The sequence below is a fragment of the Plectropomus leopardus genome, chromosome 18, assembly GCF_008729295.1.
Source record: "Plectropomus leopardus isolate mb chromosome 18, YSFRI_Pleo_2.0, whole genome shotgun sequence".
NCBI classification, from domain to species: domain Eukaryota; kingdom Metazoa; phylum Chordata; class Actinopteri; order Perciformes; family Serranidae; genus Plectropomus; species Plectropomus leopardus.
The window spans coordinates 6161085-6184790 of record NC_056480.1 but is presented as its reverse complement, the minus strand read 5'-3'; the positions used below and the strand labels follow the sequence as shown (position 1 = coordinate 6184790).

General features: G+C 40.2%; 2 protein-coding genes across 8 annotated transcripts in view; both read right to left on the bottom strand.

Moving 5' to 3' along the window:
* Window positions 1–427: 427 nt before the first annotated feature.
* LOC121957901 (claudin-4) lies at window positions 428–1414 on the bottom strand. The gene has a single exon (XM_042506701.1). The coding sequence runs from the start codon at window positions 1115–1117 to the stop codon at window positions 428–430; it is 690 nt and encodes a 229-aa protein (XP_042362635.1). The 5' UTR covers window positions 1118–1414.
* A 6518-nt stretch (window positions 1415–7932) lies between these two features.
* ago4 (argonaute RISC component 4) overlaps window positions 7933–23706 on the bottom strand; it is a 32224-nt gene continuing 16450 nt past the window's right edge. The window contains exons 7-19 of one of the 7 annotated variants that reach the window (XM_042506057.1): window positions 23328–23415; window positions 22998–23145; window positions 21664–21783; window positions 21209–21370; window positions 16947–17095; window positions 15616–15800; window positions 15035–15194; window positions 14507–14678; window positions 14158–14334; window positions 11728–11862; window positions 11540–11641; window positions 9847–10046; window positions 7933–8879 (exon numbers count right to left, since the gene is read on the bottom strand). In XM_042506057.1, the coding sequence (XP_042361991.1) occupies window positions 8771–8879; window positions 9847–10046; window positions 11540–11641; window positions 11728–11862; window positions 14158–14334; window positions 14507–14678; window positions 15035–15194; window positions 15616–15800; window positions 16947–17095; window positions 21209–21370; window positions 21664–21783; window positions 22998–23145; window positions 23328–23415 (1907 nt within the window). In that variant the 3' untranslated portion in view covers window positions 7933–8770. The remainder of the gene's footprint in view (window positions 8880–9846; window positions 10047–11539; window positions 11642–11727; window positions 11863–14157; window positions 14335–14506; window positions 14679–15034; window positions 15195–15615; window positions 15801–16946; window positions 17096–21208; window positions 21371–21663; window positions 21784–22997; window positions 23146–23327; window positions 23416–23706) is intronic. The other 6 variants (XM_042506059.1, XM_042506058.1, XM_042506061.1 and 3 more) reach the window with 6 other exon arrangements.

The window sequence follows — 23706 nt, the reverse complement described above, 5'->3', positions numbered from 1 at the left end:
ACAATTAAGGGAAAAAATGAAAAGGGGGTGATGAGCAAGTTTACAATGAATGGCCCAAAAATTAGCAAGAAGTTAGTAAAAAGTTAGAAAAAAATGACCTGACATTAAGGGAAAAAAAGTTAATAAATAAAATAATGTTTAGAAAAAGAATATGATCAAGAAAGTGGTAAAAAAAAATCCCTTTGTCACCTTATTTTAAATATATAATTAAGAGAATTATGAATATCACTATCTGGTCGAACGTTTTTTCCCATGTTTTTGATAGAAATAAAAACCAATTTTCGGAGGTTTCCAAGGTTTAAATGCTAGTAAAAGGCATCTGAATGCAGCACAAGAAAACTGATGTCGATCCAGGTGTAAAAGGGTTCACAGACTTAAAACTTTAGATGGTAAATTTAGGAAAGGGTCTAACTTCCTGCCTTTCCACCTATACATACTCCTTTAATGGAACACTGTTAGATGTGATTGGTTTTGGAGGATCTGGCGCTGAAGCGGGTGAATTAGCAAAGCTCCGGCCGATGTACCCCCTGCGGTACCTGCCGCTCCGCTCCATGAGGGGGCACGTGCTGCTCAACACGGCTCCACTGATCATGAGAATCACCGCAGACGCCCAGCCGAGATAAATTGCCTGACCCAGCTCTCTTTTGTGCATCAGCGGCACGTTGGGGTTGTAGAAATCCTGGACGACCGTGTTGGCAGTCCAGGAAACGGGAACGAGCACGCACAAGCCAGTCAGAATGAAGAGCACGCCGCCTGAGAGCGCGATGCCGGCCTTGGCCCGGCGGTCGTCTCCTGCGCACGTGGTGCACTTCATGCCGCAGCAGGACACGGTGCAGGAGAGCCAGCCCATGAAGATGGCGAGACACATGAGGGCGCGGGCGGCCTGGATGTCTGGCGGCAGCGCCAGCATGGAGTCGTAGGTCTTACACTGCATGTGTCCGGTGGTTTGGTAGATGCAGTTCATCCAGATGCCCTCCCACTTGATCTCTGAGGTCAAGATGTTGCTGCCGATGAAGGCCGAGACCTTCCACTGAGGCAAGGCGGTGACGGCGATCGCCATGATCCAGCCCGTCACCGCGCAGGTGAAGCTGATCAGCTGCATGCCAGTGTTCACCATGACGACGCTTCTTTAGACCAAAGTTTCAGAGATTGTGTTCCTCTTTGTCTGTAAAAGTCGCCCCCTTGTTTTAGTTTGCTATCCTCCTTTGTAGTCTTTAAAGTCCTTTGCTTGACTTGTCCACGTCCTTTCTTTCTTGTCCAAGCTTTTTACGGTCTTTGCCCCAACGCCACTTTATCAGCAGCCATTTTCTTCTCTTTTTCTCTTCCTCTTCAACATCTGCTCACTGCTTATTAACTTCCACGTGTCCTAAACTCTCTGAGAAGTAATCACTCGCCTTCCCTCGACAGTCATCCACCTTTTCAGAGGATCAGACGCACTTTCTCCTTCTATTCATTCCTCAGTTTGACTCGATGCATTATTGAGCAACCGATAGCTGTGCAGCCACCTGTGGCGGCGGCAGGATCGATGGAGCTCTGCAGTCTTTCCAGGCCTTTTGGATGAAATGGATCTTAGCCAGGCTTTTTTTCTCTTTTTTGTGGAAGCGTTTCTTTGCCCTCAGCTCTGGTTCAAATCCAGGAAGCCAATTGTTGAGCTGCAGTGTATTTCAGTGTCATACTCCCCCGTACGGTGTAGCCTTACTGAGATGGGTCAGACTGATAAAACCTGATACTTGGATCCAAGGCCACTGATGCTCCGGAGCGTGTATCCTGTCACGGCAAGGTTGAGGAGGGTGATGCTTGATTGCACAGAAAATAAATCGGCGTTGCTTTTTACCTCTTGGTCGACAGAAATCCAAGGTTTAGTCCTCACGGGATAAATGAAACGAACATCCTGTTGAGATGAACAATCAGCTGTTTATGTTTCAGTCAAAAGAGGTTAGTCCGGCCACTTGTTGGAGCAGGTTTCTTCCCCAAGAATCCACAGAAAACTTTGCAAGGAGACTCGCTTTTAAATTCGTCCTTGAATCACAAAAAAGCACAGGTTTCTAGCAGCCGGCAGACCTCGTCATCAGAAGCTGCTGAAGTGTCTCTTTGTTGACAATAAATGGCGTTGGGCTCCACTTCAGCTTCTGCTCGCCTTCACCCTGCCCCCAACTGCTTCCTTTAGTAGCAACGTAGCCCAGATAGGTCAATCTGCTTCCAAACGAGGGTATAAATAACAAATCAGGGCCGTATAGTGAGACTTCTGGGTAGCATCTGTTCACTCCCTCCCATCATCAGCACTGCTGTTGACGGTCAAACCTGCGAGAGCAACACTGAACCCGAGAAGAGAAAAAAACACCCAGCGATGCAGGGAGGGAGGGAGAGGGCAAAAGAGGGTGAGACAACAAAAGGAGAGAGGGATGGATGGCCGAGGACGGAGCGCTGTCCATAGGTGGATCAGTTAACACAAAGACAACATTTTGGGGGGGGGGATTACACACGTTGTGTTGCTTCGTACTGCACAAACTCGCGTGTTTTAAAGGAGCTTTCACTTGTGCTTTTTGTCTGCAGTGAAAGGGAGAAACGGCTGCACAAAAAGGGGGTATTTAGGGTTTTTTTTTCTCTCCAACATCTGTTTGAAATGCTGAAAAGCCACAGGAGAAACAGACAGGTCACAGGTTAAAAAAAGTCATTGTATGAGTCTGTTATCTGGACAAAGGATATTACAAAAACCTGAATTCTGACACTTTTAATCTTTTTTTGTGTGTCATTTCTATTAAATATTGTGGCTGAAACATTAACACACAGGTAAACCAGGTGGTTTATTACAGTTGCTATCAATAAATTGCTTTAGTTTGGCTTTTAATTGAACTTTACCTATTTATTTATTTACCATTTATTTATACATTTAATCTGTTTTGCTGTTTACTAGATGGTATATTATAATTTTTAAACATTTTTATCTATTATTATTTGTTCGGTTTACCTTTATTTACATTTTAACATGCTATTGAGAGTATTTTATTTATTTATTTTACTTAATATTAATCTTATACTTATTTTTATCTTGTTTTTTCGTTGCATTGTATAGAGCACTTTCTGTTACAATGCTTATATGAAAGTGCTACACAAAAAACGTCTGATTGAGTGATTGATCGATAATCAGCCAGAGGAGGAAAAAATAGTCGCTGTCTGTGACAGAAGGATGTGACAGCACCTCTTTGTCCTAATATTCACACATTTCCCGTCTACCCAAGCACGCTCTCGCTCCATCTGCATTACACTGAACCTTGCTGTGCTGATGAATTAAATATCATGGCATCAAGATCTGTGGTTCAGGTTTCCTTTCTTCTGTAGCCTCCACTCTCCTTGGTAACGGTGACCATGACAACCAGCCGGGACACAGGAAACGGGAGAGTAGAGGGGATGATACACAAAGGGAAGGAGGTGACACATACCAATGATGGCTGAATGAGTGAACAGACAGATGTAGGTGTGTTTCTGTAGCAGTGAAATTACACATTATGCAGCTAATAGTCGTTATAATAAAGAGAAATATCACCGCACAGCACATAAATGAGGTTTGTTCCCGTTTAACAACATTTTACACTGAAAAACATTGAAATTATTTAAAATTCCTTTGTTCCACAGAGGTCATACCAGCTGACTGCATGACCTCTTTTACCTGAGGCACCAGGAGGGGAGGGAGGCGCTGCTTTGTCTCTCTAGTTACTGGAAAAAGTGGAAAATCCAAGTGATAAATCATTGTTTGATTTTCTAAAGGATGACCACGTCAAGACTTGAATGTCATTTGAATTTTTATTATATAGTAACAAATATTAATGAACAAATGTGACATATAGTAGCCTTTTTTTAACCCCCCCAAAATTTAATCCTGCTTTTTTAATACCTCAATAGAAGTTAAGCCACTAAATAAAAATGCTCTCAACACACAATATCTGCTTTTATTTCACTGTTTAATATTACATTGTTATGCTGTGTGAAAATGACTTTTTTGTGTTCTTTGAACCTCGTTTAAATCATAGCTGATCTCTTGCAAAGAATAAGGGCACAGGGAAATGATGAGTTTGTATAAGTATGGTCCCCCTTTCAGTGACTATTTATTGGTATAGGCTAACCATAATATGCTTATTAACCATATATTTTCTTGCTGCAAATTTCTCTCCCTTTCTGTATCTTTGTCACTTTGTTGTGTGTGGTTTGTTTTGATTGTTTGTGTGTCTGTATTTTGTATGTATTCATGCCAGGACAGCAAAAAGGGTGTCTAAATAATTTGACTGTAAATGCTTTTCTAGTGTTTTTTTTCTTAAACAATAAAAAAAACAGCGAAAAAACGCTTTGTAGCGCCAACTGCAGATCAAATTTCCCCTAGAGGAACAATAAAACCAAAGAACTGAACTCATTCAGCCGTTACAAGACGACCGTCAAGGTGAAGACGCGGACTTATTAATGTTTAACTGTTCCCAGTAATTATGTGATCCTGTTTACTTTGGTAAAGAATGCCACCTAGTGACAAAATGCACACACACAAAGACTTAATTGATCAACTAACAAATAAGGGCACGATGTCAGAGCCCTTTAACAGCAGCACAACATGTCATCTGTCGTCAATGACGAGAACACACCGGCTGCATTATAGGCATAAAATACCAATTTATTACTTTGCACATTAACACAAGAATTCCCTGCAGGCTAAAAAAAAAAAATGTATTTGAACATGTCACAAAATAGCAATAACAGCGAGTGAATGGCCCTCTGCTATAAGGGGCGGAGATAGGACGAGCCCCGCCCCCTCACAACCGTTCAGAAAGGGTTCCGTTCATTCACAGAATCGGAGCGTTCCATTCACGGAATTGGAATGTTCCAATTCTATGATTCTATTGCTATCGGACAATCACACACAGCTTCAGAGACCACTAGCAGAAAAAACAAAAAGAAACAGAGCAGAGCTATAACAAACCCCAAAAAAAAGGAACCAAAAAAGGGAAAAAAACAAAGTAAAATACACAATACACAATGTCAAATTACAAATCTGTTAAGATATAACAATATATCAAAGTGAGAGGAATTTAAAAATAATTCATGCTCTCTATTGGGGCACAGAAAGAATCATGGATCTTTTCTTTTAAAAAGGTTAAAAAGAGGTAATCCTGCTCCCGTGATGCCATGGGGACCCCGTCACAAAGAGGAAGTGCATTTGTGAGGGTTCAGCAGAGTTGCCATGGAGACAGGAGAGCCCCCCCCCCCAAGAGAGGCGTGGCCAAAAGGTACAAACCAGGAACGAGGAGACAAAATGGATGCTCGCTATGGTAACCTGGCGAAGAGGAGAGGGGTTCGGTCTTTAACGGGTCCACGTTTGAAGAAAGTACCTCGTTTGAATTTGAACACGACGCAAAGAGCCGGGCCCCCTCGCCTCTGAAAAACAGCTTGTACCTCCCAAAATTACTGACGTTTGTGTAGGAATCTTTAAAATGCATCTTAGAGAGACTGGACAAATATTGCTAGCCTAAAACAGTCCCAACTAAATCGATAAACATTTACCCCCAAAAAAGTGTTTATATTTTTTTCTTTCTCATAATAAATATGATTCCAAAAAAGTTTTTTTTCTTTTTTTGTTTTTAAAGGACAATACTCTGGCATGCAGGCGAGCAAAGTCTATATTTTGTTACTTTAAAGAAAATTGTCTAAAGCCTACATAACTATTCCACCAAATGCACATTCCCACTGATTGATACAAGCAAATAAAATAAACAAAAAAATAATAAAAAAATAAAAGTACAGATACACAATAGCGAGAGACCAACAACCACAATGAGTAGAATTATAGCTTTGTTTTTCCACATTTGAAAACTGGGTTAATATTGCTTTGCAATGTGACAAACAGGGAGTGATCTTGTATCTGACTGGAGGTTATTGATCAAATATTGGATTTAAAGCATCAAATCAAATCCTCGTTATATGAATATTCAATCACAGCCCACTTGGCTTGGTAAAACTAGTGCACGTTTTTAAAATCGGCCCCCTTTACACAAAGAGTGAAACTTATTGCATGCAATGCCTGGACGACACCCTCCCAAACCCCCCCACGACGAGCTCTCCTCTATCTTTCTCTGTCCGACGCCAACGCCCACGCCATCAACAGGCAGGTGCTCAAACTCATTCATAGTAAACCTGCTGCTTTACGGGTGGTTTATTACAAAAGAGTTTTCATTGAGCAGTCCCCTCCTGATGAGGCGTGCACGTCGACCATTTCTCCAAACTCTCCAACTGCAACACCAGAGGGTGGGGGGGCATCACTTGTGCAACCGTCACCGTGGTAACAGTCTGCCAAGTGTTTGTTCAGGGGGGTCCAAGGGCAGTGCTTATGCTTATTGTCAATTAATTTTAATCCAGTGTTAAAAATGCATAAAAATATGAAACAAACACCGTCAAATAGCAGAGACTTTAAACTGGGTATACTTCAAATACACACAGAGTAATAGAAACCATTTTTAAAAAGTCTAAAAATTCAACTCATTGCCTATCGCTTTTAAAACAAATCCCTTAGTCTAGGGTCCCTCTGATTCCCTGATTGTCTCCATCTGTCTGATCGAAACCAACTGTCACAAGCTGAGTGAAGTCACAACGGCAGATCTGTTTTAGGAGTGCTACACAATACCTCAAATCTGCCGCTACATCTCACTCACATCCTACAGAGGAAGCATGAATCCATCCATCCATCCTGGGGCCTTCTTCTTCTTCTTCTCACCGTTAGCCAGAATGCTACAAAAAATGTTTCCAACCCAAAGCTCTAAACCCCGCTAACCTGCAGCTCAACAACTGGTCTATTCCTGAAGTCGCACTAGTAACTATATAACTGGCTTTGCTGCCGACCATAAAATTTCATCACAATAGTAACAACATTGACAACAACGATAACAACAACAACAACATCAATGGTAAACTACTAATTCTAAACGTTTTCTTTTTTTTTTAAGATAACCACAAAACATCTTATATTAAACTTTTACAAATCTGCTTTCTTGATTCGTATGTATAAATGCATAAAGGTAAAGAGAGTTTGAGAGTGCCCTCTGTTGCTTGCCTAGCGTCCCGGGTCAGTGCAATGAATTGGCCAATATTAGCAAAGGAGACCTCAAAAACTACGTCTGTTTCCGGCCCAATGATACTAATTCTACAAAAAAAAGGACTAAAGAAAAGCAACGTCCAGCAGTGTCGTCATCATCATAAAGTCTCTCAGATAATCAGGTCCAAAGAAAAATAAGATCCTGCTCTTCACACAGACAGCAAGGCTGATAAAGACCATACTCTGCGTTTAATGCCTTCATCCACTCAACAGGTCCCAATGCTGAGCCAGTCACGGGCCTGACCACGGTTACCACTGCTACACAGTCAGACCTGACTTCACTTGCTACTTGAAATGGAATAAGTTACATTTCCAGGGTTTCAATGATGTTTCCAGGCACAAACATGGTGCAAACCTAACCCATCATGCACTAGCACAAAGCTAACACGCATGTTCAAAACGTAACTCAAAACACTTCAATTAACAAGCGAGCCAGGGCTGCTACAAATACCCACACCAGCCTCTATGAGGCCTGCTTATGTCATATGTCTCAAAGTTGCTCTATAGATGTAAATATATGCTTATATGTACTGTATGTGTGAATATAAAAACAACAAATCTGAGTCATTTACAGCAGTTATCTCCATGATTTTCCCTTTACAATTCAGTGGCCTGCCATGAAACACACAAACACACTCTCATACAGCAGTACATGTATATACAGAGATGCACACACACACACACACACACACACACACACACACACACACACACACAGACAGACAGACAGACACACACACACACACACACACACACGCACGCACTCACACATACACGCACACACGCACGCACACACACACACACACACACACAGACACACACAGACACACACAGACACACACATACACACACATACACTCACACAGACAGACGTGAGTATTCTTCGCTAAGATGGGAGGAAAATAGTAATGGGCATGGACACCCAGGTCACCTCGCTTGTTAAAGACCGTAAAGGAGAAAAAGTTAAAACACACGCTCATAAAAAGGAAAAAAATATATATATCATTCTCAAAAGGTCGACTCCCCCTCCGTCTCTTTTCGTGTAGAGTTCCCTCCCCACCACCCGATAAACCCAAGACCTTGTGACAGATTTTGCCCAAAGGGGCTTTGAGGTAAAAGTAGATAAGAGTCCTGCTTAGCTGGGAGAGCTAAAGAGCTGCGCCGACACAGATTGTGCCAGTCCACTCCCTTGCTCAGTGTATCTTACAAACACAAGAGTGCAGACATTCAAATAGAAAAAACAAAAACAAACGCAAAATAATGGCTCAACTTGTAGAATGTGTGTGTATGGTTTGTTTTTGTTTTTTCGTGTTTTTTTTGTTTTTTTTCCTTTTGTGCATTGGAAACCCCTCAGGGTTTGCAGTGCTGGGTTGCTGGTTTGAAAGGCGGCTCGATTGGGAACGCTGGTTGGAGATTGTTCCTTGAAATAAAAAAATCTGCTGGACATTGAGTCGCAGCAGATTTCCCCGTCCGAGAGCCGCTTTGGTGCAGATTCAGAAGATGTACAGTGAGTGTGAAGAGGAAGAGACAGACTAAAAAGAGAGAGAGATGTGGGAGAGGAAGAGAGAGAAACTGGCAAATAAGAGATAAAAAGACAGAGAAAGGGAATCCGCGGGTGGACTGGCTGACGTGTTTGCGAGCTCAGGCGAAGTACATGGTGTGCTGGGTATCATAGTGGATCTGAACTGCCTTGGCCAACGCCTGGGGGTCCCGGCCGTTACTCTGGCCCGACACGTGGCTTCCTTCAGCACTGCAAAACCAGAAAGGCAGAGTTTACTTTGACTATCAAAAATGATATCACGTCACAACCTGAATATCGACTAATGCATAGTTCCTGCAGCTTAACCCTGTGAAACCTGGATTGACATCACTTTTCTTGTGCTGTTTTCAGATGCCTTTTACAAGTATTTAAACCTTTGACCCCAGAGCAAGTTGCTGTGTTTTTCAAAAACATGAAAAAATTTCAAAGAGCAACTTGGTAAGAAAAGTTCTGCATATTCCAAGAGGCAACAATGTCTTGGGGGAAAAACAAAAAAAATCTAGGGACAAACTGTTTTTATAATATGCCAGGTCATGTTTTTAAAACTTTCTTCAGTGCATGTTTTTCCCCTTTTTAAATAGAATTTTCAGGTAATTTTCTATCACTTTTGACTAATTTCTAGCCAATTTTTAGGCCATTTCTTATTTCATTGCTCAGTGTGTTCTTCCCATGTTGTTGAAAGAAACCAAGCCAATTTGCTCAGGTTTTACAGGGTTAAGGCAAGATAGATTTTTAATGCCAATGACAATTAGGTTTAAGACTAATTTCTGAATACCCAAAACTGAAGGAGAATTGTATTTTGCCCAAATGTTTATTGTGTCATGAAAAATGAAACATTTTTTTCTTTGTCCAGTGAAAAAGTTAGATTATCTACAGTGGAACACGTGGAAGACAATGAACATATCGTATTGTCATGAAGGCATCTATTTTGTTTACCAACAGAAGTGGGAAATTTAGGTATTTCTGGCCTATTTTCTGAATGATTTGGTGTTTCTCATTCTTCATATGAGGTTCCACAGCTTGGATTCACATCACGACAACTTTAAAAAAAGTAATTTATTAAATTGTTGAGCAAAAAATAAATAGACATTACCAGACTTTCAAAAGATTAATTTAAATCAATTTAATGCTAATTAAAACCTTATTATATTTGGGACCACAGATATTCAGCACTCACCTGTCATGGTCTTTGTCCACCAGGTGGTAGCGGGCTCGGAAAGCCACTAGCCTGGCGTAGTAGGCTGGTGCTGGGATGGAGACGGAGCGCGTGCAGCGGACGTAGGTGTGGCACAGCTGGTAGGTGAGGAGCTGCAGTTCGTCGGCAGTGAAACAGTTGTCATCCCACAGGACGTGATAGTGGGAGGGACGACTGGTTCCCTGAGGAAAGACAGGACATAAAACGTTACATGTTAATACTGTACCGATAATGTCACAGGTTTCATACAGCTTAAGGCAGGTTAGATTTTTTCATATCACTTGGAATGAAGAGTAATTTGTAAAAAAGCAAAAATGAATCAAAAAGACACGGACCGACATCAATTGACAATTTTACACAAATATTAATTGTAACATAAAACATGACTTTGTGACCTTCATGCCAGAGGAATTTGGCAAATTTCTATGTATTTAAAAAATGTTGCCAGTTATTTTGAAATTATACAATCCAGTGTCAGAAAAACAGGATCCTTGAATTCCATTAAATTCTTAATTTTCCATGTCTAAGATTTTTTAAGACTTTTGAAAGATTTATTTAAAACATTGTAATACTAATTAAGGCCTTATTTTTTGGATTAATGAATTCAAAGCCTTTTAAGACTTCAAGTGCACAAAATTTACTTGGTGACACATCAAACCTTAATCATTTGATTTCCAGCACTAATATTCTAGATCCGCTGCAGTTCATTTTTTTAAAGCCCTGTTGTGTTGAAGACCGGTTGTGGTCAAAACATGTTGGCTTTTTCTCTTAAATGATTTAGCCGCTATAATAAAGGCTTTTCATTTTTCACATTTTTGGAGAGCCTGGATTTCCTTCCCGTTGGTTCCTGTTTTCCATGAGCACACGACACAAGTTTTTGACCTACGTTTGATTATAGCCTACAGAGCAACCAGTCATCTCTCTCTCCTCCACTGCAGTTCTTCTTAGATACAGTAAGACATTAAATGTTTTAATTGAACATTTTCAGAATAACACACCAGCTGAATACACTGCTACCATCTCAAAACTCTCAGACAACTGTGTGAAGCTTGTGAGAAGGCGAGATGGTTTGTACACACTATATGAGCTTACTCATTTGCTAAACTTACACCCTTGTTTGAAGCATGTTTCTTGGTCTCTTTGGACACATAAATTAATTTAGTTTTACAGCAGTGCAGCATCAGGCTTGCCTATTAAGTGAGCTAAGAGAGCAGTTCTCCTGACCAACTAAAGAGCAAGAGGCAAACGCAGCAATGTACACAAACCACTGCAAATGTCTTGCAGTTTGCAGCCACATTTTCCAGACATCTTTCATATTTACAGGAAACAAGTGTTTTATACTGAGGAGATAGTTTGTGGGAAGTGTATCACTTAAAATAACAGCCAAACCATCTGATGGGTCAAAGAAGCATCCAAATTATGCCGTTTATTGTCATTAAGCATCATTACCGTGGTAACCACAGAGCAAAATTGCTACACCCTTGAAGACAATTTCCACTGCTGTAACCATAATTTCAATTTTTCTTTGTATGAAAAACAGCAACGAGACTTTGAGAACTGCAGTGAGCTGGAAACAATGAAAAGTTGCATCATTTTTTCATTAAAATTTAAAAAACAATTTATTTAACACCACTTTTTTGTGGAAAACCTCAAGTGTGTGAACGTTTTAACTCACCTGAATCCCAGCATGGCTGCACAGGTAGAAGTCAAACTCGGACGGGTGTGTGATGGTGCTGTCCACCGTGGTGCCTGCTGGGACGTTACCACTCTTCCCAACCTGCAGCAGGTGATTAATGAAATTACAGTTAGGACTCAGAAAACAATGAATTAAAACACATCATAGCAGAGTGAACTCCTGCTGACCCTCTCCGCTTTATCAGAGCAGAACAGACGAGTGTGGTGACGTTTCTGAACCACGATGTAGGTAATGCCCGGCCTGTAATCCTCCTCCAGACTGATGCAGGCCTTCCTGATGGCTATCAGCTCTGGCCACGCCACCTGAGAGAGAAAAGACACACACAATTGAAAGGTATCCTGTGCAACATGTTGTCTTGATAAACTACAATTGCATAGAATTTTGTGCTTATTTGACATTTTAATTTATTTTTGATGGGCCGAGGTCTCATTACAGCAAAGTCTGAAATCATACCTTATCATAGTTTTGAATGACATTAAGACTTTTTGGCATTAGAGAAAAATGTTTCCTAACTGCATTTAGGAAAAAAAATCTTATCTTAGTAAAGGGCATTTAGCTATTACAGTACAATCTTAACTTGAGATTTCCCTCATTAAGAATCTTAAGTATGTACGGCATAGATTCAGCATCACTAAATGGCGGACCTCAGTCCGGGCATGGACCCAGTGACGGTTTGCAGTTCATATTAGAAATGAGCTTGCAGACCAATATGAACACCAAAATATATTGACTGAGATGCTACTCAAATTATATAGCGCTTTAAATTTGCCAAACCATTTATTAACAGATATATATGAACTGAAACAGAACTTTAGGTGTCCTTGTCTCAGGATAAAGCCAAGGTAACACAACCTGTTATAGTGACCTAAAATGTGTCAATAATTTATCACAAGTTAAGACAAATGAAATATGGTGTAGTGTATGGTATATGTGAAAATATGCAATAAATAATGATCCAAATTTAATTTTCCACCACAGCCTCCTTGAAGATCTTTGGTTTTGATCCAAAAAGCTGTGAATCCCTTGCTCAAGACCAAAATACCTGGAGAGGAAAAGTCGAGGAAGGTGCAGCGCTCTGCGAGAACAAAAGACGCTCACGTGCTATGTCGAGGAAGCAACACCACAACTCTGCTAAGTAAAGAGTTGTGGCTGCGTCTCAGAGCTCCACATCCTCTCTGACATGTCCAGTGTGCCGCAGAGAATTACAGGCTCAGATTGGTCTGTTCAGCCGTCTGCGCACTTACCAAAACCCAACACATTAAAGGCCGTGACACACATCAGAAAACTAGCTGCGACGAAAGCCCCCTGCTGTGTCGCCTCTCATCGCCGTGTCTCGGCCAAAAAATAGCACAGGAACACATCAAACCTGCCTTCAGTTTCTCTTCTTGTGGCCGAGCTGAACAGATAATCAGAGTGATTTAATTCGCCGACAGGCTCCACAGCCGTTGCCGGCCGGACCGTCTGCTTGATGTGTCACAGCTTTAAGACGTGCTATGGTCATCATCGACTATAAAGTGCTAACAAGAAGGATCTTATTAATATTTTTTAATCAAAGATACAGACATGAAAGGAAAAGTGCCGATTGAAGGATCTGATTTACAATCATGTTAGGATAACATGTAGCCATAAGTTTAGGAATTACTTCTATAAGCGAAAGATCAGATTTTTCCTTTCTTTGAAACTTAAGTTTAAATAAGGACCACCTCTCGTGATCGAGCGTTTGCAGGTAGGGCTCCTCGGCCTGAGGATCTCCAGCTTGCTATATCACTATCTTCTTTTAAATGACTTATAAAAACTTATTTTTATTGAAAGTCTTTTTTATGGATTGTTTTATTAATATATAGTACCTTACTCCTGAAATTGCACTCAAGTCTTAAAGGCACTGCACTGTTTTGATTTTAATTTCAAACACTAATTTTAAATTTTTCTTCAGTGTTGTTTTTAATTATTTTTAAACATTTTCCTGTGCATTGTTCTCATATGTTTCATTTGTGTTGTGTTTTGTCATTTTAAGTGTAGGCTATAGCACTTGGTTTTGATAAGTGCTTTATCAATTAACTTTTTATTACAGATATTTTTCTGTAATGAGGCTCTTGGATACCATTTTGGACTGAAACAATGTGTCATCTTTTATTTTTTTATAATTAAAATTTTTATATTTTCTTCTCAGTCAGACACAAACAAACCGCCAGTATCTTTGTTGGAATTCGACATATACACTGGTCCCTGGTAGCTGCCCATTCTTAGTCCTAAAAAAGTAATTTAGCAACCACAGCAGTAAAACTAGACCTCAAATCATTACAATGCTGACGACATATTAAAAACAAGAAAGCCTGCCCATGACTTCTTAAAGCTTTCAACTTCTTGATGACCCTAGCTAACGTGTTCACATGAGGAGAAATCTGGAGGAGATGTATTGTTCCAAAATCTGAGAATTGCTCATGTGTCATCTTTAAATTAAGATTTCAGCAGCCTCCGCTCATAATGAAACACAGCTGCCATTCCTGCCTTGCAGATCGCACTTTGGACTTGCACCCCAAAAACATGGCAGAAATAAACTGGAGATAAGCATGAAAAACAGCTTCAAAATCTCTCACCTGTTTCATTTGTCCCTCAGACACACCGCCACGATAATAGATGATTCGTGTGGGCTTGAAACGTGTGGACTTGTAGAACTGGATGAGCAGCTCCCGCACCATGTTGGTTAAATCTTGAATTACCTCCTGACTGAAGAGCTGCTCCTGAACAGACGGAGTAGGAGTAGGAGTAGGGCACTGTTAATAAAGTGTGAAATTGAAAACTTGAAACTGGTGCCAAAGCGATGCATTCAAACTGGACACAGCAGGTTCACTTTAAAGGAATAAGTCAAGTAAAACGAGCAGTTAATCAATGACATGCAAATCAAAATGCCACTTTATCCATTAAGTACACACACAGTGCTGTTACCTGGGACATGTCTTGTCTGGACGTCTGGACTCGCACTGTGGCGCAGTATCGGCTGGGGTGGCCGTCCATGCTGCCCACCACCGCCGCAATGGACGGTTTCTTCCCGTCACCTGCTGGAGGATGTGTGACATCCGCTCCGAGGAAGATGACGGGCTGCTGGAACACAGAGGGCCTGAACCAAGAACGGGGCACACACAATAAGTAAACAGCGCATTGTTTTCTTATTCAACTTGTAAACCATGGACAGCACGACTATTAAGAAAAAAACAAAACAGAAAATCATTAAAGTTTCAATCTGACAAAATATTTATTCCTCAAGATTCTCAGAATTAAAGCACCAGATCAAACAAACACCAAGAACAGCTGAAGTTACATGAAAATCATGATCTTTTAGATTGCTCTTTGCCACATGATTACCAGAGGACTATCTGTATTTAGAAAACATTTTAATAATCAAACACTAAACGCAAAAAAGCATTTGACTCCCATCTAGACAGCAATGAAGAAATGACTAAAATCCACTCTGACCTCTGATGAGGCACCAGGACGTTGTTGATTCCTCCCAGCTTGGCGTTGATCTTGAGGCACAGGTTGGAGAGGGTCTGAGGGGACGTCTTCACTACGTTCTTCACCTGCACACACTGGGTTGCCATGCCGAGGAGGGTGTCACCCACTCGCTTTACCTCAGCTGGAGACGAAAAAAGAGATAACGAAGGTAAAGATCACAAAAAATGAGCTTAACCCTTTGAAACCTCAGTAAATTGGCTTAATGTCTTTCAAAACATGGAAAGAAGGCAATAAGCAACTTAAGAAACAACCCAAAAAAAGAGCAAAATTAGAAAAAAAGTGTAAGAAAATGACTTGATTATTTGCATAAAAAACTAAAAAAAGTAGTTAAAAAAAAACAAAAAAAGAAAATTACCTAAATATTAGCCAAAGAAGAAAAGTTCAATAAAGGCCCAAGGATATGACTTGAAAAAAGTGCTTAGAAATAATAATAATTAGAGTTAAAAACGGACCAATTACATGCAGAATTACAACAAATATGGTCGGATTCCCTCATATGAGACTCATCTTATATCTAAAATGCTTTAATTTCAGTTTCTTACCATAGACGGGTGTTTTGCCAGGCAGGATGACCACAATCAGCTGCAGACCTACATAAGACATCTTGAGGTGTTTGAACATGGGCTCCACGCTGTCAGCTCCTTGGGCGTATTTACAGAAACATGGCTGGCCTTGGATTGGCATCCCAGCATCCTTTGAGATCTTTCGTAGCTGGTCAGTGAAGCTCCTATTGGGAGGCATTGAACACTCATCAGAAACCAGCAGCGTAAGCTAACAACATGTAATAAAATTCAATCTAGCGGGGAGAAATAAACTCACTATATGTATGAAAGACCAAGAGCAATGCAACTGTTGGTTCTAACTGATGGACCTTATCTCACACCCAGCGCAAAGTGATGCACAAGCGTCATTGCTGGTACAAAGATTAATGCACTTGTAGTGCAAGTTGCAAAATGTACATGCACCCATCTGTGTGCCCATGGATTTGTCGGTGTTAAAATGAGGTGTGGTCAGGCGAACGGTTTATTGCTCTTCTGAGGCAGCAGAAAGCATTGCACAACTAACCAACAAAAACCTGATCTAAAGTCAGCATGGCACAGTGTTTTCCTGCTATTTAAAAGATGCACCTTCATGTTGGGTTAAAATATAATGCAGAAAATATTAAGTACATTCTTTAAAATGTCAACACAGCAGAAAGCAGAACTGCTGTTTGGCTCCCCATTGAGAGAGACGCTGTGTGCATTTGTGTACGAGGAGCAGCTTAACTAAAAAGTTGTATGTGGAGGCTTCCACACGCCTTCAAAATCTTTCAGACAGGTGCATATGAGAAAATTGTAGTATAAGAAAAGACAATTCCAGCACAAGTTTATTGCAATAATAGGACAGTGTTCAGGAATTCCCTTTTCTTTGCTTATTTCAGAGGCTAAAAGTTTAATTCTGTTTATTCTGTCACGTTCTGTAAGCTGCAGCTTCAGCAATAAAATCTCATTTTTTTTCGATTATTTTGATGAGTGCTTATGGTTTCCACGTTCCACATTTTATCCTAAGTATATCACACAGTGTGGCACTTGACTTGGGCCTTGCCCTCAAGGACAGGGGTTTTGGAAAACTGAAACTAGAAATTTTCTTCCACAAACATCGTCACCTAAAATACAAAAAGCAAAAAGTTTTCAAAAATACCCGTGTATGTGCAGACAAGTTCTTGGTCTCAGCCCGTCAAAAACTTGCCATTGTCTTTGTTTCACTACAGTCTGGTTTTGGTTATGATCTGGTCTTGGTCAGGGGTGTCCAAACTTTTTTGAATGGGGACCAGGTTAGACAACGTGTTGAAGTAGTCTCAACTAACAGCACAACAGCTGACACCATTACTCACTTGAGCAGGTCCTCTCGACACTGTTTCTGTGGGGCGAAGCAGGCAACAGCCCAGACCTTGATCTCGATGCCAGCGTAGAACTGCTTCCCTCTCATGTCCCACACGCCCTGGTTGGGCGTGGCCACGGTTTTATTCTGTGGAGAGAGTCCCTACTCTCTTAGTCAACCCCCCGGTTGGGTGAGCCAATACAAAAGTTACCACAGTCCAACCCAAACTTTGATTTACCAACAATATACAGACAAATATAAAGCATTAAAGCCCACCCAGCTGCCCCACAGACAACAAATAATGTTAGCGACACTTGAGACATAAAAAATAATCAATGCATATTGAAAGGTTTTTTTGTATAAAGATGTTTTGTGTGTGTTTTCTGCAATAACTATTGATCTGCACAGAACACACAGTCTGTGCCAAGCATGGTGAGACTTATTTAGAGGAGAGAAATGCTCTCTTCTTTATTGCACATAAATATCCCGGTTTCTTATATCAGGACTCCTGTCATGAACAAGAGCAGTGTATCTATTAGGAGACACGTCATTAGGTGAGTGCTCCTGCTTTGAGCTGTGAATACAAATTCAAAAGGGCAGTGGCTTTCAATTAAGTTAACAAGATTTACCAAAGGCCATTAAGAGCTTTTATTCTCCAAAACAAGTGACCACCATGAACTTCTTGAGTTGTGCGCCAAGAAAAGTTAAAAGCTTCTTCATCTCATTACAAGATTGTCTCAAAAGAATCTTCAACATGAAGTTTAGGGATTTAAAAACTACCTAAAGTGATTACAGGTTGTTGTCAATGATATACAAAGCGCATGTTACACAGGAAATAGACTGCTGCTTTTCCCATCTCACACGTACATGCAGTCGCTTCAAGCCGTATTCATTTTGTTTCTATGAATACTCTGATGTGACTGTATGTCCGCCAATATCAGCATGCCATTTTTAAATGAAAGATGTACTTCATTCATACCAAGGTATCATAGAAATGGGAAAAGCTTTCAGTCTACATTTAAGGGCATTTCACTGAAGGCGATTAGACTCGATGTCCCAGCAGGCAAGTGGCCAAGCCTTTCAGAAAGAGACTGTTGTGATAGGATCTTGGGTAAATTAACCAATGTATAGTTCGGGCAGCCAATATTTGGATTTAAGCTTGGCACTGGAACATAAAGATTTTTTTTTTCCAAGCTGTGATTCTGCAAAGAACAATTGTAAATGTAGCAGAGAGTTTAAAGAGAAAAGCTGGCCCATACACTGAACCAATTTCCCTGTGGGGATCATTAAAGTTTCATCTTATCTGAGTAGAATCACCAAACGCTGCCTCTGAATGGGGTGTTATATTCCAGCACCTTTAGTTTTAATATGATCCTTTTCATTTGCAGATGGGAGATAAAAATCAAACAGGCTTTAAAAATGAATCTTTCAGACTTTAATGCTGGGTGGCTACGAGTCTTATCGTCGTCCTGCTGGCAGCACATTCATTCTTCCCCCCCTTACACACGATCCTTGAATCCCAAATCAGCCTCTTGCGCCTAACAACCTGTAAATGTAGGATTAAAAAGGTCTGCATTCCTATTAAAAATTGATCAAGATCGTTCGGATCCAGACAAGTGTGATAAGAAAAAAATGTTTACTTATTTCTTCAGCATGCACTATCCAATCTAACATTTCTCTAAGTAGCTGATTTGAGATTCAGTGGGTGAATCTTGGCAGTCTGCGGCGACCTCTACTCATCATCATCTCCAGTCCTTCACTTTCACAGATACTATTGAATGCAACGGGTGAAAACTTCAGCCATCATCTTTGTGCACTGTTATATTTACACACTTACTGTAGAAGCTGTGTTATTAGGCGGGTTTCCATTACGGATTACACAAAACTTTTTTTTCTTTGAAATGTTAATAAAATAACGCTCCCAGAAGCATGATGATGGATGTTCAAAACATTAGCAGGTTTATTCCTATTGCAGTCACCGCACTAGCTGTTATTTTTTCCAATGTAAGGCGACGTAGGTGCGTTATGCAAGCGATAATAGAAAGGCAAGCCCCTTATACATGGGAGTGGCTACGTAAGAGGGGTTTCAGGGAGGTGATAGTCCGCTATTTCAGAGAAGAATTTGTGGATTCAAAACTTCTGGATGATCCACTGAACTTTTGAAGAGTTCTGTGATGCAATAACACTTCTTGTGGTGTCTGTTGCATCACATCTAAAGAAGCCACTTCCTACTGATAAGCACATAGTCATAACATCAGGTTACCCATAAAAACCTAAAGCGTTTCCATTGCAGTTTTGCAAAATGTTTTTATCAAACTGCCTGAAATACCACATCATGCAAGTGTAAAAACTTTCTTGCAATAAATGGGAGTTTTTTTTAAAACTGACGTTTCCATTAGGCGTATTTTATATTTGCAATTTCAATTTGCACAATTTGAGGGTTAATGGAAACCTTCCTATTCATAGGAAAGACTATTTAAAGAGAAGCATGAAGCAGACTGCAGAGATGCGCCACAGGATTATAACACGGGGAAAGTTCCAGGTTTTACAGGTTTGCACGCATTCACGTTGAATTCTGTATCTAGTCACCACCGGAGTAAATAGAAACATTTAAATCAAAGACCAGTTAATTGACTGGTTCATACAGAGCATATGGAGTCGCAAAGTCAGAAGAGATGACTATTCTGTGGCGTTTTTTTTACTATTCTGTCGTGGTGGAAATCACCAATATTATCACAATACAACAATACAAGTCATGATACAATATTATTGTGATTTTCAAAGTTTTGTACTTCAATAAAACATATATTGTGATTTACGTCCCCTTTTTTTTTTTACAGCAAATTATGTCGCCAAAGAAAAACTTTCTTATTAGATGAAACAGATGCTGACAAAGTTCTCAGTCTTGTCATCTCACTTTAAATATATTTTTTTGCCGCAAAATATATCTGATGATTGAAAAACTAATTCCTTTTATTGTTCTTGCTGGCTACCAAAAGTTTAATACGTATTTGAAATATTAATAATTAATATTTAACATAAAAAAATTGATATGTTGCATCAGTCAATTCATTCATCCAATTTTAATTTCACAAAGGCAATAATAACTTTAAAAAAATGCTAACAAATTATTAAAATTTATTGTCAATATTTTTTCTGCACCCCCACTATTCTGTATTCCCATTTCAAGTTTTTCTTCTAATCACATCCTCAATTTTATTCAACACAGAAACATGGGGCTGACAGCTCTCTTAATATAATAATACCCATGACCCTTGGCTGCTTTTGGTATAGAGAAGAAGCCAATCAGAGGCGTAAATTAGAGTTGCAGTAAAAATAATCTTAAACTGAGTGAGTGAGTTCATTTAGGATGGAGATTGTCTCATCAGTATATTGTAGTCAATATTAAAATTTAACTTGCAATTAGCGGCATACATCAAATATTTTAAAGCTCTGTGGTTAGTTACTTATCCAAGTGAGCCTTGTGAGTCATAGTTAACGTCTCATCTTATGTTTTTATGCACACAGGCTTTTACATTACCTACAAACTTTATTAATTTACAGACAGCAGATATTTTATGAACAGTTACTCATATTTCATACTGATGTTTCAAAAGGACAAGTTTGATTACCATGTAAGCTGTAGAAGTGCTCCAACTGTCGGTCACCTCATAGTGTCAATAAAAATAACTAACAGGACTTTAATTCTCCTCCCTCTTTGCAACTCTATGCCATTAAGTGAAAAAATAGCTATTTTTAACCAACAATTTCAATTTTTATTAATCTCGAATTTTTCTCAGAAATGTGTGTTCACTTCAGAAAAAAAAATTGCCCTATTTTTCTGAATTGACAAGAATAATTTAGGTAATTTAAAGGTTTTTCATGGAAAGAAATTGCTGCTTGTTTTCCAAAATGAGACAATAATCTTGTGGATCAAAAAAATAATTTACAAGATTAAAATCTTGCAAAATCAGACAAACAATTCAGTTTTTTTCCCCATGAAATTTTCTCTCATGATTCTGAGATAACTTTGTTAATTCAGAAAAACTGGCAAATATTTGTTTTCTCAAAGGAATACTTTTCACTTCAGTGGATTATTTGATTATCAAAAAACAAAAAAAATTACATTATAAATTCTCATACACTTTCGATGAGTGACCTCTGCAAACCTGGATCTCCCCCCGTTGTCCCAGCATCCACTCTGTGATGCCCCCCACCCTGTGTTATCCCAGTTAGGTGTGCGCCCCCGGAGTGCAGCCCCTGCCCAGTACTCACCCTGCCACAGTCCCGCCCTGTGTCTGTACTCACCCGGCCCCCATACTGCAGCATGGGCGCTGGGAGGACACGCCCTGTCACTTCTGTCATGTCATTGTGCACGACAATGCCAAATTCCTTCAGGTAAGGGTCGGGGCCCCCGACCATGCTGTTACTTTTGACCTGAGAAGAGAGGAGAAAGTCAGGAAGAGGAATTGGAAGGTTGAGAAGACCTCAAAATTGTGAAGAATGAGTAAGAACGAATGCAGAGATGTACTCTTGTTTGTCATCTTATATGACAAACAAGAGTACAAGAGTTGTTTGATTTGTCTTGTCGATTTCGCTCATATTCAGCAAGACGGCAAGCCTGATTTCATATCAGAGGCTACAACTAAAAACTACAAGTCCTCTGAGAAAAATCAACCACATGCCAGCTGCTCCAGTTGCTTCCCACCATACGAGGGAACAGCACTCACCAGTCTGCTGATCTCCTCCTGTCTGTCGGGGGCTGAGCGAGCTGTAGCTTTGATCATGGTGGACGTCTGGTTGTCTGTCAGCTTCTTGATACAGCGCTGGCCCGCTACGATGTTACAGACCTACAGAGCAGACAGAAACATTTCAGATTAAGATTTTTTATTAAACTCGAAACTGAAATAATGATATTTTAAGGACCAGTGTGTAAGATTTAGCGGGAGGACTGCCGATTGCAACCAGCTGAAACTAGAATTCCTTTAGTGATCTTCGTTCAGGAGGATTGTACCAGGAGCTGAATTATCCACAGAGGTCTCTTCCTCTCCAAAACAAATGGACCAAATGATTGACACCAGTAAAAACAGTGAATAAAGCAGCTTCACATTACAGATCAGTTTTTCTCTAGCGCTGCTGAGCTCTTTGCAGACAGGTCTGCTGGCCCAGTACCTGCTGACGCCCGGGGAACACTGTCCTCATGAGCAGTGCTGCACAAGGGCAGAACATCAAAAGAAAGAAGGTTTGCCTATTTTTTCTGCATGATGTGCATGTTACAGCAAAAAATCACTGTACAAATGGTCCTTTGATGGTCATATTGACATACTACCTGCCTTTCACTATAGGTTCAATGTTTATGTCTGTCACAGATATAAAAAGCATATAAATTCTTTTTTTGCAACACATCCTGTTTCCGTTTCAAAATGAAAGCACTTTGACAATGTTTCTGCTAGCACGGCTACATAAATTAGTGGAGTACCAGCTTTTAGTTTTGGAAATACTAGATTTACATTCAGCAAGCAGCAGAAACGCTGCAGAAGTTCAGCGAGGTAGCCGTCACGCACACACAGACAGTGTGGCCTACCTTTGTTCTCTAATAACTTCAGCTCGAGATGTTCACGAGGTTTTTGCTGGGAACTGAACTACACCCAGAAGACTCACCCTCTCCCAAACAGACACACCTCGTGATTTAACTGGTAAAAACACTGAATAAAGAAGTATCACTTTATGAAAATCTTTGCGTTTTGTATGCTCTCATCCAAAGGGGCAGCTCACTACGGTGACCTACACAAAAACATACATGGCCCTATCTGGCACCAGAATTTAGTTTGTTGGTTCTGAGCTACTGTAAAAACACTGCCGCTGAAAACTGCCAACTCCCTGGGCGAGGACCTGCTCCCTAAGTAAATATGTATGGTTCATTCTAAGGTAACGAAAACAGAACAATTGTTATTTTCAGCTGATTGTACACTAAAAAAAGCAAACTTATTAAATTATATTCCACTTCTGCCAAAACATACCCCTTAATCCTACACACTGGACATCAACACAGCCTCTGTCTCACCTCCAGTGGAAGGTAGGTGTGCTTCTGTTCCTGGCCTACTTGAAGACAGGGTAAATGTGGATATTTGAGCTGCAGATTGTACTTCTGCTTGAAATACTGAGCTACTGTGCACTCCATGGCTTGGCCGTTCTCGAGTTGTAGGGGGAACCTGTGAATAAATGGAAAATGTGAGTGAAACATACACAGTTCCTCATGAGCATGTAAAACACAAAAAGGAAAATATGACTTAAGATGCATTAACTGTATATTTACAAGGTACTTTGCACTACACGTACAATGCTGCCTTTGCTGACGTGCAGTATGAGGGTGAGCAAAGTGATGAGCACTTACGTTTGGTGGCTGGCAGGTCGGCGTGTCACATTGCACACACGGTACTTCCTCTTCATTTGACCACAGTGTGTGACCTCAACTTTCAAGCCTGTTTTTTTAAAAAAAAAAACATTAAAGAAAAGAACTGTTACCGAGTTGAAGAAGCAGTTCCCTTTTCCACCCGACTGTATTTTCAAATATTTCAAAATATTTAAATTTAGCAGGTTAAAATTGTGCTTTTCTGTTCACCGTCAGTTGTTTAAGGGCCTTTATAAAGACAAATGCTGACAAGGCAGTTGATTGCATACAGGATGTGTTAGCTCTCTGTCGTTTCTCTTAACACATTTGTCACAACTCAAAACACACACACCGAAAAGAAGAATTTAGAGATCTTACAAGT